The sequence below is a fragment of the Bos indicus x Bos taurus genome, chromosome 4 (assembly GCF_003369695.1).
Source record: "Bos indicus x Bos taurus breed Angus x Brahman F1 hybrid chromosome 4, Bos_hybrid_MaternalHap_v2.0, whole genome shotgun sequence".
NCBI classification, from domain to species: domain Eukaryota; kingdom Metazoa; phylum Chordata; class Mammalia; order Artiodactyla; family Bovidae; genus Bos; species Bos indicus x Bos taurus.
This window is the reverse complement of record NC_040079.1, coordinates 14,011,672-14,030,910: the sequence shown is the minus strand read 5'-3', so window position 1 is coordinate 14,030,910 and position 19,239 is coordinate 14,011,672. Positions and strand designations below refer to the sequence as shown.

Sequence of the window (19,239 nt, the reverse complement as noted above, 5' to 3'; positions counted from 1 at the left end):
CTCAGTAAACCATGGAATAAACAGCAAGCTGGAGATCATGGACTTTCCAAATATTTCCTGTTTTAAAGTATCAGAGATAGGATCCAACCTAATCATCATGCTTCCAAGATAAATGTTCTCCTAAAATTCCATGAGGTTTCCTGGGCTTTGGTCAACAAGTTGTAGCAGAACACTGTCTCTGCCATCTTAAGACTGGCTGAGCTGTAGCAGGTGGTCACACATCATGATGTGGTTACTACAAGCTTACTACCTGTGAACTTCTAGGACATTTGACTTCAAGGCAGATAATGTTTGTCCAGACATAATTCCTTATAGAATGAGGCATGATAGCCCCCAATACAGGAACTAGTGACTAGAGAGAGGGGAATTTCCAGTCTATCAGCGGATTCAGTAAAAGAAACAGAAACCCTCCAGGAATTTTCAGCAGAATGGGAGTGAATACAGGGAATTCATGCTTCTAAGCCATGGGTGGGTCTGGAGAAGAAAGGGTCTCCAAAGGTTGTGGCTTGTTCTCAGGTGGACTGCTTTTGACCAGAAAATCTGAAATTGCTACATTTGCCCAGATCAGCCACTACAGAAGATAGCTGAGAGTCATAACTATTAAATGCATGGTGTTGCCACTTATAGATCGCAGGCACAAGTTTATTAGTGAATGCAGACTGCTTTTAGAGGCACAAGTTTATTAATGAATGCAGACTGCTTTTAGAGGCACAAGTTTATTAATGAATGCAGACTGCTTTTAGAGGCACAAGTTTATTAGTGAATGCAGACTGCTTTTAGAGGCACAAGTTTATTAATGAATGCAGACTGCTTTTACTCTGCCTGGTGAAGTTATAGAAAATTCTTTTATTTATCCTTCATTTTCTCTCTGCCATGTACATTATTTCAATTAGGTTTCTTAAGAACCACACGAGATAGAGCAATATATCCACTTTAAGATGAAAAAACTGACTCCTGAAGAGTTTAGTTAATTTGCTAAAGCAGGCACAGCCAACAAATAACAACTGGGACTCAAACCCACCCATGGTTTTGACCCACTTCTGTGTTTTGGTAGCGGGAGACATCTCCAGCATCGAACCACAGACCCAAGTCTCGTTCAGAAGCACTAAATCTGACACAAGTTTTCTTCACAACTTTTCACATGGGAGGCTAGAAGGACAAGAGCTCTGACTTCAGAGACCTTGGTCTGTTCTGCTGTTGACTATTCTGACCTGCCTTGAGCTGGTGACTTGGAGAAGGTTTGGCTGAGTTTTCCCATTTGTAAACTGAAGCCAGTGATACGTGACTTGCAGAGATTTTATGCAAGAAAACGAAACAGATTGCCTAATGCAAAGTACAGGCTTAAGAAACCTGAGTTCTCTGTTAACTCTCTGACAAATCTCTGGCCTAGCACAATTACCGACTGTGCCCAATTCTGGGATCAAAGACAAGGACGGATTACTCTTGTCTGAGTCACCTGTGTTCCAGACACAAAGTCATTTGAAATGCAAATACAGTTACCTGATAATTTATTATGTGAAACTGGCTACAAAGACTTGCCTCTTGAGGAAAAATGAAAAGGGAACCCAGCATAGCCTTTCTTGTTTGATATTAAGTCTGATATGCAAGAAGGTGTGGTTCTTCCAGAAAATTCCAGTTTCCAAGCTGTTAGCAGTGATGCACAAGATCTGCTAGAAGAAGGGACAGTTCTTTCACCTGAAAAGTGACCACCATGGAGCTTCTAGGGTTTTCCGTCACATCCTCGCCCCCCTCCTCTGATTTCAGCCTCAACTGCAGTGAAGGTTACATGCAAGTCTGCATCCATTTGCTCCAAGCTATGAGAGACTTTATTTTTCTGGGCTCCAAAATCACTGCAGATGGTGACTGCAGCCATGAAATTAAAAGACTCTTGCTCCTTAGAAGAAAAGTTATGACCAACCTAGACAGCATATTAAAAAGCAGAGACATTACTTTGCCAACAAAGGGTCCGTCTAGTCAAGGCTATGGTTTTTCCAGTGGTCATGTATAGATCTGAGAGTTGGACTATAAAGAAAGCTGAGCATGAAAGAATTGATGCTTTTGAACTGTGGTGTTGGAGAAGACTCTTGAGAGTCCCTTGGACTGCAAGGAGATTCAACCAGTCCATCCTAAAGGAGATCAGTGCTGGGTGTTCATTGGAAGGACTGATGTTGAAGCTGAAACTCTGATACTTTGGCCACCTGATGTGAAGAACTGACTCATTGGAAAAGACCCTGATGCTGAGAAAGATTGAAGGCAGAAAGAGAAGGGGACGATAGAGGATGAGATGGTTGGATGGCATCACCGACTCAATGGACATGAGTTTGGGTCAACTCCAGGAGTTGGTGATGGACAGGGAAGCCTGGCATGGTGCAGTCCATGGGGTTGCAGAGTTGGACATGACTGACCAACTGAACTGAACTGAACTGAACAGTCTCCTTCCATGCATGCTGGGAGTCCTTCCCTCTGCTTTCTGCCCCAGGGTCTTCTGTGATGTCCTAGGAGCCCTCGCAGCCTGTGTCCAGAGCAGGCAGAGCTGTAGGGGTGCTAATGGTCCTGATGGGACAGAAACCAAGGGACACAACTCTAGTGTTTCCATCAGGGACAGTTTAGGGAGGCATTCCCTGCTCCTCTTGGAAGGTCCTAATGGAATCCATCTTCTACTGCCCAGCACAACCTCAATATGGTGCCTTATCCTGGTTTTCTCCTTCCGTGCTTCATTCTGCCTGCTCTCTGACAGGGATGGAATGACGTCATCAAGGGAGGCTTCTCCTTGGAAGAGACCACCATTTTCCTTTTCTTCATACTGCGGTTCAGTCATTCAAACAGTCTTATGGTAGCCTATATGAATGAATCTTTCCTCATTCATTTTGGTTGATTTTGAATTCCCAACAGACTCATATAGTTTCTGTTCCCTTAAAGCTCTGAACCTATTTGCAACTAGAATTACATTTACAAAAGTAGAGTTGACTTGAACTCAGTCATTTTTTTCTTCAGTCATTCAACAAACACTTGTTGAATGCAGAGTAGATCCAGGTTTTGCAAGACCTAAATCTTATATAAAGAATAGAAATCTTTTAAAAGTCTTTGATTTTGTGCAAGTGAGAAGGCCTGAAGTTATTTTATTCTTCATTGACTTCATGGTCGATCTACTATTTACTACTCACCATGTGTAGGTTCTGTTCCATACTGTTCTGGGTGCTTGGAAACACCAGTGCAAAAAAACAAAAAACAAAAAAAGCCCAAACCCCCAAACAAAGCTTCTAGATGAGGTGTATGTTTTCAGCAACACCAAAGTTTAAACTCAGTTGTTAATTTAAAAATAAAAAGGGAAGTTTCTGGCACATACTCATCTCCCTAAAAAAGTCAAAATGCTGTTTGAAAATACTAATATTAGAGGCAGTTAATACCTTATTGTGAGAACAATTCTCAGCTTTCAAGAATCCCATGCACCCTACCTCAAAGAATGTGAGTCTCAGCTGAAAAACTCCCTTTTTGGCACTAACTCAGCCATAGGAGGTAGGCTGCTTTGCTGTGAGGCTCTTGGTCCCTGGGACCAAGTAGGTCCTGGGAAGAGATGGGAAAATTCTTCCCCAAGTTTTCCAGGCCCCAGTAACAAGCTTTTCCATACCGTTCTATATCACCCTCCTCCTTGTCTGATTTTGGATTCCATATCCTTCCTGACTGTCATGTGATCATAGGGATTCCCCATCCAGATACCACCAAGATAGGTGATCACAGAAATAGGGAAGTCATCCATGCACACATCCGTGACCTATATATGACTTAACAGTAAGCACTGATATTGTCTAGCTGTAAGTTTTGCACTATAGCCAATTTATGATTCAATCAATACGCTCTCATTTGGTGGATGTAACGCCTGCCACATGGAGACAGAACATTTCCCTGTGGCCCTGGAGCCATCAGGTATGTGTACATCTGGGCGAGTATTTTATCCACATTGCTAACAAGCCTCATTCCTTTTTCACAAAAAACACAGTCACGTAAGTGAGTGATCTAGCTCTCCATGGCCTCCTCTGGAACAAAGGGAGGAATCTTACCCCCCGAGGATACAGAGACCTGAGCATGGATGGTGGGGCTCCCATCATAAATAGTTCTTGAAATTCCCATGACTTTGACCTTGAGACTGAAAACATTCTGGAAATCAGGTAGCTCTTTTTCAATGGAAAGATCTCTGTTGGCTGATAGTCAAGTACCCAGAGTTTAGGCAAAAAAAAGAAAAAGAACTAGTAAAATTTTGAGCATAGAAGTCACAAAAGTACCAGGACCGCCAAGAGAATATTTCTTAGTCCACAGAAGTATGAAAAATTTTTAACAGTGTCCAAATAAGGAATATTATCATTATGCAGAGAGGAAAAAAATTCCTTACTTAAAAGGTGGAGGGAAAGCTCATAGATCTAAGATTTCTTTTTAAAGCACACTTACTAATTCTTCCTGTTCTGAGCTGTTAGCTTTATATAGATTGTTGACTTGCTCCTGTGGGAAGGTCTGTGACTGCTGAGCTTTGCAGCTCGTGCGTGTGTCAAGGACAGTGACATCATCGAGTTACCGAGAGCCCAAGTTCTTTTTTTGAATTTTGGTGGTGTCACATGTCTCTTGGGACCTTAGTTCCCCAACCAGGGATTGAAATTGGCTCCTGGCAGTGAAAGCGCCAAGTCCTAACCACTGGACCTCCAGGGAATTCCCAAGAGCTCAAGTTCTATTTCCCTGAAACAGAGCTGGATGGCATGAGTCTCTGTCCTGGGCCAGAAATGGTCATCAGACTCCTCCTGTGGGACTTTGTATCTCTTGTGGGCAAGTAAGTACCGGTGGGGTCTCTCCCTGGAATTCTCAAGACCTCAATACAAGCCTTCCTTTTGGGATAATTACATCAGCTCTGTCTCTCACAGGTCCTGTGGAGGCCAGGATAGACAAGATACAAGATACAAGATCACAGTGACAGGAGAGACAATGACTCTGGAATGTCACCAGACTGATAACCATGACTATATGTACTGGTACCAACAAGACCTGGGACACAGGCTGAGGCTGACCCATTATACCTATGATGTTGACAACACTGAGAAAGTTGAAATCTCCAAAGGGTACAGCATCTCAAGATCAAATACAGAGGATTTCTACCCGACCCTGAAGTCTGTTATCCCCTCCCACACATCCATGTACTCCTGTGCCAGCAGTAAGTCTATAGTGCTGCATGGCCACTTCCTCTCTGCACAGAAGGGTGGTTAAAAAGACTGAGGGTTGACTGCACGTGGGAGGTCTGGCCCAAACCCCTGGAAGTCCCTGTCTCCATCAAAGTCACAGAGCCGTTGCCAGCCTGGGGGTTTGACTGCAGTGGGCAGTGTGACCCTCGGTGCTGAAGTCTGCCCCATGCCAGTCTCAGTCTGACTGCCCATCACCCCAACACCTTCGCTGGCTGGTTCTCTCTTCTGAAGTCCCTCTGCTTGCAGAAAGGAAAATGCATCTTTAGTTGAGATACATGAAGAGCCCCTTGATAATCTCCGAGTCCCACCCTCTTCTCCCTGCTGTGGGCTTTGCAACTTCATCTACCGCTTACCCCACTCTCAACTATCCTTCACCTTACAAGTCAGAAACCTTCATTCACATGGTCTCTGCTCCCGACTGCCTTTCTTTAGGGCAGTAGTCCTACAAATTCCTATAATGTTTGCCTTCCTTCTATCCCTCGCCATCATTCCGCATGAGTTTCCCCTGACTCTTCCTGCTCCAGCCGTAAGCATCCACATTTAGTTATTTCCTCCTCTGGGTCATGTTCCTTGTCACTCTAGGATCTTTTTTATAGACTATTTCTTCTGCACTAAACATATATCCCTCCTTCTTATTTCTAGATCTCTGCTTCATTCCTTACATGAAAATCTATTTCAGGTATTTGTGCCTGCTTAGTCACTCAGTCGTGTCCGACTCTTTGCAACCCTTTGGACTGTAGCCCACCAGACTCCTCTGTTCATGGGATTTTTCAGGCAAGAATACTAGAGTGGGTTGCCATTTCCTCCTCCAGTATACTTAATTGTAATTGTGAAGAGCAAATTAAAATTTTACTAGGAGAAATGAAGGAAAAATATTTGGGGGCGTTCATCTGAGAAGGGATTATTTTTTTTAAGAGAAACACAAAAGAACACAAACTACAGGAACTTTCTAGGTGGTCCAGTGGTTAAGAATAAGCCTGCCAATGCAGAGGCCATGGGTTTGATCCCTGGGTTGGGAAGATTCCACACGTCATGGGGCAGTTAAGCCCATGCACCACAACTGCTGAGCCTGCACGCTAGAGCATGTGGACCACGAGAGAAGCCACTGCACTGGGAATCCCACGTACTGCAATGGGAGAGGAGCCCCTCAATCAGGAACCAGAGGAAACCCACGTGCACCAATGAAGAACCAGCGCAGCCAAAAATAAATACATAAAAATAAAATACAAGCAAAAAAAGCATACAAACTGCAAAGAAAATATTTATAATGTGAGTGCATTCAATTAAACCCTTGTACATAAACACACTGTAACACACTGTAAAAAAATGAAAAGGTAAGCTGCAGGCTGTAGACAAATGATACAGAATCAGTGTGACAGAGTCTAACCCTGCTCACCAAAGTCCCATGGCACCTCTGTGATTCCTATATCACTTACAGTTAGAGGGCTGGGAACCTAAGACCTGGTTCTGAACAATGGGAGGCGTGTAAGCCAATTATGTAAGTCAATTTCCAGCCTTGGCCCTTATAATTTTCTATGGCATTGTGATGGGATTCCCCAAGTATCCTCCCATTTGGAGATTTCCTTTAAAGGCTCGTCAGATATGACATAGAGTTGTAGTCATGGCTAAGATTTATTAGTTTACAAAAGAAATATTCAGTGGCAGATCATCAAGGAAAAAGGGTTTGGAAGAATCTGGACACGGGCTTCCTTATGCTCTCTTCCTCCTGGGAGGGCTCACACAGCACAGAGCTCACTGTTCCTGGGTCACAAAAATGCAGCAACATGGGTGTGATGATCCTGCCAAGGGAGCCCACTGAGGACTTTGCAAATCTGGACTCTGGCTAGCATCTGGGAACTTGGCTGGTGAACAGCTGTCTACAGTGATAGAAACTTTTCTTGAGAAGAGTATCTCATTGTGCCCCACAGTTCATGTGAACAATATAGCTTATGCTGTACACTGAATTTCCTTCTGGGAGACTAGATTTTTTTCATTAATGGTAGGCAGAGTGTGCCTGTGGGATCAGATCCCCCCAAAAAACTTGGGCTGAGTTCTCAATGGGCTCCCTTGGCAGAAGTCAGCCAAATTCTCAGGAAAACAACTGCCTTGGGAGACCTTCAGAGAAACCCTAGAGACGCACCTGTACCCCAAACCTAACCCCTCCTAGTTGTGTGCCCTAGATACTGTGTAGGATGATGCAAGAGAGATTCGGGCAGGAGAGCCGATAATTCTAGACCTTGTCTAGGCTAGTCTTGAATTGCTCACACCGGTGACACGGCAAATATCCTTAATAAGAATCAGATCAGCCAGAACACCAGCCTTTCCTCCTCTGAGCGGTGGAAAGCCTTTCCTCCCTTCCTGCCCCACCTGGATTTTGTCTTGGATTTGTTCCATTTTGCGGCCCAGGAAGCAGGAGAGGCTGGGAACACAGGAGATTTCTTCCTGGAACGCTCACACCTCAACTACAAGCATTTCACATGTAGCCCGAGAGGGCCCTGTCTCCAGTCACCCAGGTCACCACCCACCATGAATGCTGCTGTCCCTCAGAACCTTTAACCCCTGGGCACAAGGATGGGACACGTAATGACACCTCAGTGTGAAGAAGCCTCCCATCAGGGGGTGATTAACTGTTGCCAACAGAAACTGGACTCAGACCACTGGCTTTTCTATCTCAATAATAGAGAATTTAAGAGGGAAATGGATGGTTCTAATAGTTCTACATCCATGGGTCTTAAATGGATAAGGTTGGCATGTAAGCCCTAGGGTTTGAATACTCAGAAGACTATCTCAGAGAACGTGACTCTACTGCTTCCAGCTCTCTGACACACATTTCCTTGTTTTCTTGTTTCATACCAACTCTCAGGGCCTTCTTCAGTCCTCTAACCTTTTCTACCTCACCACTCAGACAATGAAGAACACGTTTCATAACAAAAAAAGAAAAAAAAATTTAAAAAAAGATACTGATCACTGAAATTCAATTGTATGTCTGCTATGCTTTTTTTAAGATTCCAGAAGCTCTGTTCAATTTTATATTTATTGGTATTGTATCCATCCTGGTACTTCTAGGGATAAGGGGGTTCTCTGCCTTCTCAACTGAGATTAAAGGTATTGCACTGATGGCCTTGAAGTACAGGCAGCACCGTGTCAAAGGCTTTGGTACACGATACATACGGAGAACAGCAAGAGCAAAGAGGAAGCTGGTCTTTGCCCTTCAGCTAGAACAAAAGCTGCCAACTTAAATCTACACCCAGGGCATCATTTATCCCTTTATCTTCAAGTGTGTCAGTTAGTTCACTGTGCTTCTAGGATAAAGCTGTGGTAATTACCCCAGCTTCCACCTAGTCTTGGGCTTCCATGTAGCTCAGTGGTCAAGAATCTGCCAGAAATGCAGGAGACTAGGGTTCAGTCCTTTGGTTGGGAAGATCCCCTGGAGGAGGAGGAAATGGCAACCCACTCCAGTATTCTTGCCTGGGAAATCCTATGGATAGAGGAGCCTGGTGGGTTGCAAGAAGTCAGACACGACTGAGCATGCATGCACATGCACCACCTTATCTAAGCTCATCTGATTGGGAAACTCGAGAACCTGGTAAAAGAGACATCTCCGAAGAGAAGGATCAGATCAGATCAGGTCAGGTCGCTCAGTCGTGTCTGACTCTTTGCGACCCCATGAACTGCAGCACGCCAGGCCTCCCTGTCCATCACCAACTCCCGGAGTTCACTCAAACTCACGTCCATTGAGTCAGTGATGCCATCCAGCCATCTCATCCTCTGTCGTCCCCTTCTCCTCCTGCCCCCAATCCCTCCCAGCATCAGAGTCTTTTCCAATGAGTCAACTCTTCGCATGAGGTGGCCAAAGTACTGGAGTTTCAGCTTTAGCATCATTCCTTCCAAAGAAATCCCAGGGCTGATGTCCTTCAGAATGGACTGGTTGGATCTCCTTGCAGTCCAAGGGACTCTCAAGAGTCTTCTCCAACACCACAGTTCAAAAGCATCAATTCTTCACCACTCAGCCTTCTTCACAGTCCAACTCTCACATCCATACATGACCACAGGAAAAACCATAGCCTTGACTAGACGGACCTTTATTGGCAAAGTAATGTCTCTGCTTTTGAATATGCTATCTAGGTTGGTCATAACTTTCCTTCCAAGGAGTAAGCGTCTTTTAATTTCATGGCTGCAGTCACCATCTGCAGTGATTTGGGAGCCCAGAAAAATAAAGTCTGACACTATTTCCACTGTTTTCCCATCTATTTCCCATGAAGTGGTGGGACCGGATGCCATGATCTTCCTTTTCTGAATGTTGAGCTTTAAGCCAACTTTTTCACTCTCCACTTTCACTTTCATCAAGAGGCTTTTGAGTTCCTCTTCACTTTCTGCCATAAGGGTGGTGTCATCTGCATATGTGAGGTTATTGATATTTCTCCCAGCAATCTTGATTCCAGCTTGTGCTTCTTCCAGTCCAGCGTTTCTCATGATGTACTCTGCATATAAGTTAAATAAGCAGGGTGACAATATACAGCCTTGACGTACTCCTTTTCCTATTTGGAACCAGTCTGTTGTTCCATGTCCAGTTCTAACTGTTGCTTCATGATCTGCATACAAATTTCTCAAGAGGTAGGTCAGGTGGTCTGGTATTCTATCTCTTTCAGAATTTTCCACAGTTGATTGTGATCCACACAGTCAAAGGCTTTGGCATAGTCAATAAAGCAGAAATAGATGTTTTTCTGGAACTCTCTTGCTTTTTCCATGATCCAGCAGATGTTGGCAATTTGATCTCTGGTTCCTCTGCCTTTTCTAAAACCAGCTTGAACATCAGGAAGTTCATGGTTCACATATTGCTGAAGCCTGGCTTGGAGTATTTTCAGCATTACTTTACTAGCATGTGAGATGAGTGCAATTGTGCGGTAGTTTGAGCATTCTTTGGCATTGCCTTTCTTTGGGATTGGAATGAAAACTGACCTTTTCCAGTCCTGTGGCCACTGCTGAGTTTTCCAAATTTGCTGGCATGTTGAGTGCAGCACTTTCACAGCATCATCTTTCAGGGTATAGATAACAGAAAGAGGGCATTAATTGATATCTCAAACTTGAGTCACCTTTGACACATCTAAGTAGGATCGTCCAGCAGAGAGTTAGACGATGGTGATAGGAGATCCACTCACTCAGGTTCTGAAGTGATGGGTGAGGATGCTTCGATGAATTCACCCCCAGTCTATGACATTCAACAAACTCTAGATATGTTTTAGTTAATAGTGATTGGCTTTGAAGGCTATGGGCCTTTGCAGAGGCAGTGATGTCACCTTGGGAACTTCCAGTGGGGACAAGGCCCCCCCCAACTCATGCCCAGAAGGACCCTGAGACGGTGAACCTCCCACTGCTGTTCCTGCCTGCCATGGGCTCCAGCCTCCTCTTCTGGGTGACCCTCTGTCTCCTGGGTGCGGGTGAGTCCTGAGAACATCAAGCTCTCGCTGCGTTTTTCTCTTTCCAGTTAAAGTTTCAATCATCTCCTTTTTCCATTTTCAAATTCTATCTTTCTCCCCAACCTCGGCAGAACTCACAGAAGGTGCGGGTAGCCCAGTCCCCCAGACACAAGATCACAGAGAAAAGAAAGACCATGGCTTTGTGATGCAATCCTGTTTCTAACCACAGTATCCTTTACTGGTACTGTCAGACACTGGGACAAAGTCTGGAGTCACTGATTCTCTTTAAGGAAGAGACTGAAATAAACATTATTCAGTTGCCTGAAAATCGATTTTCTGCAGAGAGGCCCAGAGGCGCAGACTCCACTCTCTGGATCCAGTCTGCAGAGCTGGGGGACTCGGATGTGTATTTCTGTGCCAGCGGCCAACCATAGCCTCACAGAGACCCTTCCTTTCTGTGCACAAATTTCATGATTCTCCCTCTTTGTAGCTCATGGCAGCTCCAGATAGGCTCCCCCGCCACCCCCCTCCCCCGCCTTATTCCTCATTATGCCAGGGGAAGACGTGGGTTTGCAGAGATAAGCTGTGATGCATATAAATGGAGAACACAAGCTTTTCCTTAAAACACAAGAGATGAAATTGAAAATCATTACGACTCAGGGATTAGAATCATTTCATGGTGACAACTCAAGAATCCAAAATGAAAGTACTTGTCACGGATTCAGCCCTCAGGGGCTAGTGATGGTTGTTCTCCTGTAATATGCAATCAAAAACCATGTCCAATAAACTTTAATAATACAGGTGGTGATTTTGTGAGTGCAGCAAACAGCAGGCTCTCTGAGCTTTTTTTCCATCATCTGAGTGATTCAAGTTTACATCCTTCTCTTTTTGTTTTTACTTAGGAAGCTTTAGGCATCAAAGTCTCAACACAGAGTATGTGTTTGGAAAACACTCCCCCCCCCCAGTTTTATGGGGGGAATATTATGATGTTGTTAATGGTGATGATAATTTCAGCTATTTTATTCAGCCATTTTTCAGCTTCAAAGAAATATATACAAATAGATATCCTGGTAACCAGTCTTAAATCCTAGCCCAAAACAAATTCTTGCTCAGGAATTGTCTAGCTTTTCATGATAACTAACACAACTCAACACTCTATATAGGTTTGTGACTTCCCTGATGGTCCAGCGGCTAAGACTCCACACTCCCAATGCAGGGAGCCAGCGTTTGATCCCTGGTCAGGGAACTAGATCCCACATGCCACAGCTAAAGATCCTGTGTGCTGCAACTAAGTCCTTGTGCAGCCAAATAAGTAAGTGAATAAAAAAGAAAGAAAGAAAGAAAAACACTGTATGTAGGCTTGAGCCAGACATTCAGAGGCTATTGAGGAAGGACATTTCCAGTTGTTTGGCTTAGTACATGAAAATAGTTCCTTAACACATTAAAATATTTTTTAGTAAGAACTTCTAAAACAGTTGCCCTGATCCAATTGCCCCCTCTGATACTGTATTCTCTACTCTAACTTCTGCTTAGGTTCTCAATGATAATTATAGAAATCATTCTGAAGCACTGGTTGGAACTATTTGGAAAGCAACTTACTGAGACCCTCTTGAAGGCATGGTCACTACCCCTCAGCCTCTGTTGGTTTCACTTCTCTCCTTGTCCAACCAAAACTGCAAGTCATAATACATATTCATTCACTCAGTGCACATTCCTCTCCACGGCTCTGCCCATATCTCCATCCCACTTAGTTGTCTGATAAAACTTCAGTCACTGATGACCATCTCTTTGCTGTTGTTGATTAGTTGCTAAGTCGTGTCCGACTCCTTTGTGATCCCATATATACACATGTATACATATACATGTATCCTCTCTGTTCTGGATTTCTTTCCCATTTAGGTCACCATGGAGCATTGAGTAGCGTTCCCTGGGCTGTACAGTAGGTTCTTGTTACCGATTTGATACATAGTGGTGTATATTTGTCAATCCGAATCTCCCAATTCATTCTATCCCCCTTCCCTTCTTGGTATCCATAAGTTTGTTCTTTACATGAATGGGTGTGTGCTAAGTCATTTCAGTCGTGTCTAACTCTGTGTGAGGGCTGTAACCTGCCAGGCTCCTCTGTCCATGGGATTCTCTAGGCAAGGATGCTGGAATGGGTTGCCTTGCCCTCTTCCAGGGGATCTTCCCAACCCAGGAATCAAACTCTTGTCTCTCATGTTTCCCCTGTTGGCCGGCAGGTTGTTTACCAGTAGTACCACTTGGGACGCCCATTCTCTACATCTGTCTCTATTTCTGTTTTGCAAATATATTCAGTTGTACTATTTTTCTAGATTCTACACATAAGCAATATTATACAACATTTGTTTTTCTCTTTCTCACTTACTGTACTCTGAGGACTGTCTCTAGTCAGTCCATGTCTCTGCCAATGACACAATTTCATTCCTTTTTATGGCTGAGTAATATTCCATTGCATGTGTACACCACATCTTCTTTATCCTTTCCTCTGTTGATGGAAATTTAGGTTGCTTCCATGCCCTGGCTATTGTAAACAGTGCTGCAATAAACATTAATGAATTGAACTTTGATGATTATTTTTACCCAACTATTTAGATTAAACAAAGAAGGGTTGACTTGAGAGCTCTCATCCATAAGTACTATAATTAAAGTCAAAAGAATTTTATTTGGAATTTTAAATAAAAATTAATCAATGTTAGATTCTTAATCTGAGATTGCTTAGATATTTAGCTTAAATGACCTAGGGATGTTACACTTAAATTTTAATTTTAGCCAAAGTATTCCTTTTAAAAACTTAAAGAGTATTTGTAATCAAATTGAGACATTGGCTTTGTCATTTTATTATTGATGTTTTAAAATGTTTTCTTTTTTAAACCTTTATTTATTGTATGACTTCTGATGTTCCATTGGACCCTGTGGCAGGAAGGGAAATGAAATAGGGAGTGGATATTTAGACTTGATCACAGTGTACAGAATAAATTTGGGATTTGTTTAATTGTTGCAATGTCAGGACATATATGTGCAGTTTTCTTAAGTATACCAGAGGAGCAATGGTTGGATTTGGGGAGAGTAACTGACATGTTTCTGTCTTTTCATCTCCCCTTAAATTCAGTCTTCTAGGACAATGCTTTATTTGATATTCCCCATGTTTGGGAATTTGATAAGGTAATCCTCCTATTCTAATCTTTTTATTCCTTGCTGAATCTACTCTATGGGAAGAGAAATAGATAATCTTATTTAACCTCTTTTTCTACTTTAGTCTCTCATCTCCTTGCCTTCTTCTTGCTGGCTGTCTACACAAGAGATAGATGTTTTGGTGTTTCCTCAACATGCACGAAGAATAGCAAAGAACTTTCTTATCCATACAGGGTCATGCTGTAGTTCGGAGGAGAGAGAAAATGAGTTAAGTTCCTATTCAGCATAGTGTAAACCAATCCTTTTGATTTCACATCTGAGCCCTGTTGTTACCAATATCAAAACTGATATTATTATCTTTGCCTGACTCCAATGTCTAACTCTCAGGTGGTTCCATCTTAGGCCCTAAGACAGTATTATTCATTGTCCCTCTAACACCAAGAAATCGTAATACCCATATGTCCTGTACTTAAGGAAACAACACAAAATCCCCTTATGTTTTCAGTCAGTTCAGTCGCTCAGTCGTGTCCGACTCTTTGTGACCCCATGGACTGCAGCATGCCAGGCCTCCCTGTCCATCACCAACCCCAAGAACTTGTTCAAACTCATGTCCATCGAGTTGGTGATGCCATCCAACCATCTTATCCTTTGTCGTCCCCTTCTCCTCGTGCCCTCAATCTTTCCCAGCATCAGCGTCTTTTCCAATGAGTCAGTTCTTTACATCAGGTGGCGAAAGTATTGGAGTTTCAGCTTCAGCATCAGTCTTTCCAATGAATATTCAGGACTGATTTCCTTTAGGGTAGACTGGTTGGATCTCCTTGCAGTCCAACGGACTCTCAAGAGTCTTCTCCATCACCACGGTTCAAAAGCATCAATTCTGCGTTCAGCTTAGAGAGAGCATATTTGTGCTGCTTCTGCCCACTGGCCACTAAGAGGCGCTGTGGCGTCGTTGTCATCTAGTGTCTATGCTGGTGCTGCCTGAAAGGATGGCATTAAAACCAGAGGGTTGGATTTAGAATTAGGGAGTTGCAGATGTCTTGAGTAAAGGCTGAGAGTGAAGGAACTAGAGACCAACCCTTCTTCCTCTGTTGTGTAGGTGGGTTTTGCTCTGACCGGACCTCTGAGTGCTCGCTCGCTTCAGTCGCGTCCGACTCTGCGACCCCACGGACTGCAGCCCAGCGGGCTGTGAATGACAGGTGCACCCGAACAGTGGGTATTTCTCTGAATTTGCTGAAGTCGTGGCTTCACAAGGAACTGGGGTGCGGTGGCTTGCAGGTTCTGGGTTGGGGAAAGCAGAGAAGCAGTTTGAGTGTCAGAGCAGCCCAGCCTAGCGAGGCAGAGCTCAAGCCACCCACTCTGCTGAACTTAGAGGGCAGGGCTGGGAGAAGGGCAGGTGCTAACCCGGCCCTCATCAGGGGACCCTGGCCCCGGGGAGCTGACAACCACAGGGGCACGACTGGCAAACCCACGTGTCAGGCAGGGACTGAGTGGATCCGGGAACAGAATTTCTGCAGGGAGATACGTAATGGAGTTTTGCCATTCACTCCAGATTCATGTGTCCCTTTGAAGCAGATGAAATCTGGCAGAAATGAGAATTTTTTTGTCTGGGCTACCTTGGTCTCATTTCAAGTTCTTTCTGTGGGACTGCGTCAGTCTCCTCTCTGTATCTCCTATCTAGCCTATGTGGCCTCTTTCAACCAGGATCCCCATGTACTGTGATTGATTACATTCCTGTTGCTGTTCTAACAAATTACCATACATTTTGTAGCTTAAAACAATGCAAGTTTATTGTCTGATGGTTTCGAAGGTCAAAAGTCCAAAATGAGTCTGTGCCGTGCTTAGTCGCTCATCTGTGTCCGACTCTGTGTGACCCCATGGACTGTAGTCTGCCAGGCTCCTCTGTCCATGGAATTCTCCGGGCAAGAATACTTGAGGGGGTTGCCATGCCCTCCTCCAGGGGATCTTCCCAAGCCAGGGATCAAACCCAGGTCTCCTGGATTATAGTCAGATTCTTTACCAGCTGAGCTACCAGGGAAGCACCAAAATGGGTCTAAGTGGGTTAGAATCAAGGTGTCAGCAGGGCTGCCTTCCTTCTGGAGGCTGGAGGGGAGCATTTGTTTTCTTGCCTTTCTCAGCTTCTAGAGGCCACAGGATTTCTTGGCTCGTGGGTGTTTCCATCTTCAAAGCCAACAATGACAGATCAAGTCTCTTCTCATGCTGCATCGCTGTGACCCTTACTCTTCTTCCTTCTTTTTCCACATTTTACAGTCCTTGTGATTACATTGGGCCCATCTGAAAAATCCAGGCTTGTCTCCCTACATTAAAGTCAGCTGATTAGCAACCTTAATTCCACTGAGAACCTGGATTCCTTCCCCTGTGTTACATAATATAACATATCCACAGTTCCAGGGAGCAGGCATTGAAATCTTTGGGGACCCATCATTCTGTTTACCATACCCTAGGTACAGGTAACAAGGAAGGAACAAACAATGATCCCTTATAAAAATATAATAATGGCCTCAGTTTTACGTTTAGGATCCAACATAGACCAAAGGGATGGACTCTGCAAGGGGAACAGGGACCTCTGGTAACATAATTTAGCCTGTAGACTCTCTGCTCTTTAAAATTGACATGTGCATCTTCAATCTCTCCCAGTGGCTCAGTGTTAAAGAATCTGCTTGCAATGACCCAGATTTGATCCCTGGGTGGGGAAGATCCCCTGGAGAAGGGGATCTCAATCCACTCCAGTATTCTTGCCTGGGAAATCCCATGGATAGAGGATCCCTATGGAGGCACAGTCCATGAGGTTGCAAAGAGTTGGGCATGACTGAGTGACTAACGCTCCTTGGTTCAAAAGACTTAGTAGTGCATCTCTGTGTTAATCACAAAATAAAGATTGAACTTGTCCTTCTTCTTGGTTAACAATAACTCACTTGAACAACCCAGTAAACAGAGCCTTGCTTCTCTCAGCTTTCTGTAACCTCAACCATGTGGGGAAGTAGGTTTGTGGCACCAAACCCCTTTTATAGGCAAAAGGCGAAATGTTAATATAAAGACATTGAGTTTTTCCAGAAATAAGGATAGCATATAAATCAATGCTAGAGAATTTTATTTGCAAAGAGAACATGAAAATCCTCTGCTTATTTCAAGGCGGGGATAGAGAAATATGGGAAATTCTATGCTAGGAGTTTTGAGAATTTAATAGAACTTGAGGATATATAAACTCAGAAAGATCTTTCACTGCAAAAAGAGATTTCAAATGGAATCAGTTCTCAGGGCATCAGTTCAGCCCTTGAAGCCCTAAAAAGGCAGTTGCTATTCTTGTTTATCCTGGAGCACTCAGAGCCAAACTCCTAACCGATGGATGAGTTTGAGTGTGATATGACCAGGGTCATCTCGTCACTGGTGACAGGAACTCGAGGGTTCCTGGAGGAGCTGGATTGTGATGAGACAGTGAATTCATCTCTAAGTTCTTGGAGTTTGAGATTCAAGTGGAAATATTGGGTTGGCAAGCTCTAGATAAGAGAGAGTATAGAGAAGGCATTATGAATTGATGCTACCAAAATAAATCTGGGGGAACCTCTATCTCATATCAATTATAATTGAGTTCAGTCCTGCCTGATTCATCTGCCGGAGATGCAGCCTTCTCTGAAGGGAGCTGCCGAGTGGGGAGTGGTAGCTCATTCAGTGATGTCACTGACAGACACATCTTGCCAGGACAAGTGGTCCCGAACACACTTCTCTGCTCATGCTCACAAGGGCTTGATCTGGGTAATTCCCCACCATTCTCATCCTGCCATGGGCACCCGAGCCCTCTGCTCTATGGTCCTTTGTCTCTTGGGGGTAGGTGAGTCCTCAGAACATGCCCCATCCTCCTGTTGGTTTGCCCTATTGTGACTCCCATATTTTTCTTATTCTGTTTCCAAATTCTTTCACAGGAACCACAGATGCTAACCTAGGAGTCACCCAGACCCCTAGGCATGAGGTGACAGAAAAGGGACAGGCAGTCACTCTGAGTTGTGAGCTGATTAAAAGCCACACTGCCCTTTATTGGTACAGACAGACCGCGGTGCGGGGACTGGAGTTTCTGGCTTACTTCAGCAACCAAGCTCCTATTGATGAGTCGGGGATGCCCAAGGACCGATTCTCAGCTAAAATGCCTAACTCGTCGTTCTCCACTCTGAAGATCCAGCCCACAGATCCTGGGGACTCGGCCACATACCTCTGTGCCAGCAGCAAAGACACAGCACTGAAGAGTCGCCCCATCCCGAGCAGAAAACCTCTGCTTCCCCTTCCGGTTCTGCTCCCAGCCCTCTAAGTCATCCCTACTTCTCTTTCACCAAGAGAAGTGAGTGGGTTTGGGGCTTAACAAGAACAGAAAACAAGGTATCAACATAGACGATCTTGTATAGGAAATCCTGTAGGAATGGGATTCAGGGATTGCTCTGAAATTGTCAATGGGCTCAAAATTCATCCCTCATATAAGATAAGCCTTAATTACTCAGATCATAGAATTTCCTGCCTTCCTGCACTTGCCACCCCCATCTGAATGGAAGAAGCTCCAGATAATGGCTGTTCAGCATTCTCCATTCTTTTTCAACTCTAAGTTGTTAACAGAATCCTGCCCCACCCCAACACAAGTTGTTGTTTTTTTTTTTTATAGTATCCTGTTTATTGTGATTATGTGATTATACATCCCATTCTAATGATAATATCAACTTAACATATACAGGGCTTTTTCAACACATTTAAGGTAAAGTAAACAACTTAATTCAGTGGGTGTAAGTTGCCACTCCTTGAATCTAGGTATTTATTTATCTCTCTCCTGCCTAGGAGAGATATTGATATTGAAATAAAACCACTCAATATCACAGCAATCCAAGTCTATGCCCCAATCAGTAATGCTGAAGAAGCTGAAGTTAAATGGTTCTATGAAGACCTACAAGACCTTCTGGAACTAACACCCCCAAAAGATGTCCTTTTCATTATAGGGGACTAGAATGCAAAAGGAGGAAGTCAAGATATACCTGGAGTGACAGGCAAATTTGGCCTTGGAGTACAGAATGAAGCAGGGCAAAGGCTAATAGAGTTTTGCCAAGAGAACACATTAGTCATAGCAAACACCCTCTTCCAACAACACAAGAGATGACTCTGTATGAGGACATCACCAGATGGTCAATACTGAAATCAGACTGATTATATTCCTTGCAGCCAAAGATGGAGAAAGTGAAAGTGAGAGTGAAGTTGCTCAGTCATGCCCGACTCTTTGCGACCCCATGGATAGTAGCCTGCACCAAGTTCCTCCGTCCATGGGATTTTCAAGGCAAGAGTACTGGAGTGGGTTGCCATTTCCTTCTCCAGGGAATCTTCCCAACCCAGAGATTGAACCCAGGTCTCTCAAATTGTAGACAGACGCTTTACCATCTGAGCCACCAAGGAAGTCCAAA

At 44.0% G+C, this 19,239-nt stretch overlaps 1 gene segment (V, D, J or C); it reads left to right on the top strand.

Moving 5' to 3' along the window:
- Positions 1-17,545: 17,545 nt before the first annotated feature.
- Positions 17,546-18,110, top strand: LOC113890861. The segment is given in 2 exon segments: positions 17,546-17,639; positions 17,731-18,110. Coding segments are annotated over 2 exon segments (429 nt in total).
- Positions 18,111-19,239: the final 1,129 nt, after the last annotated feature.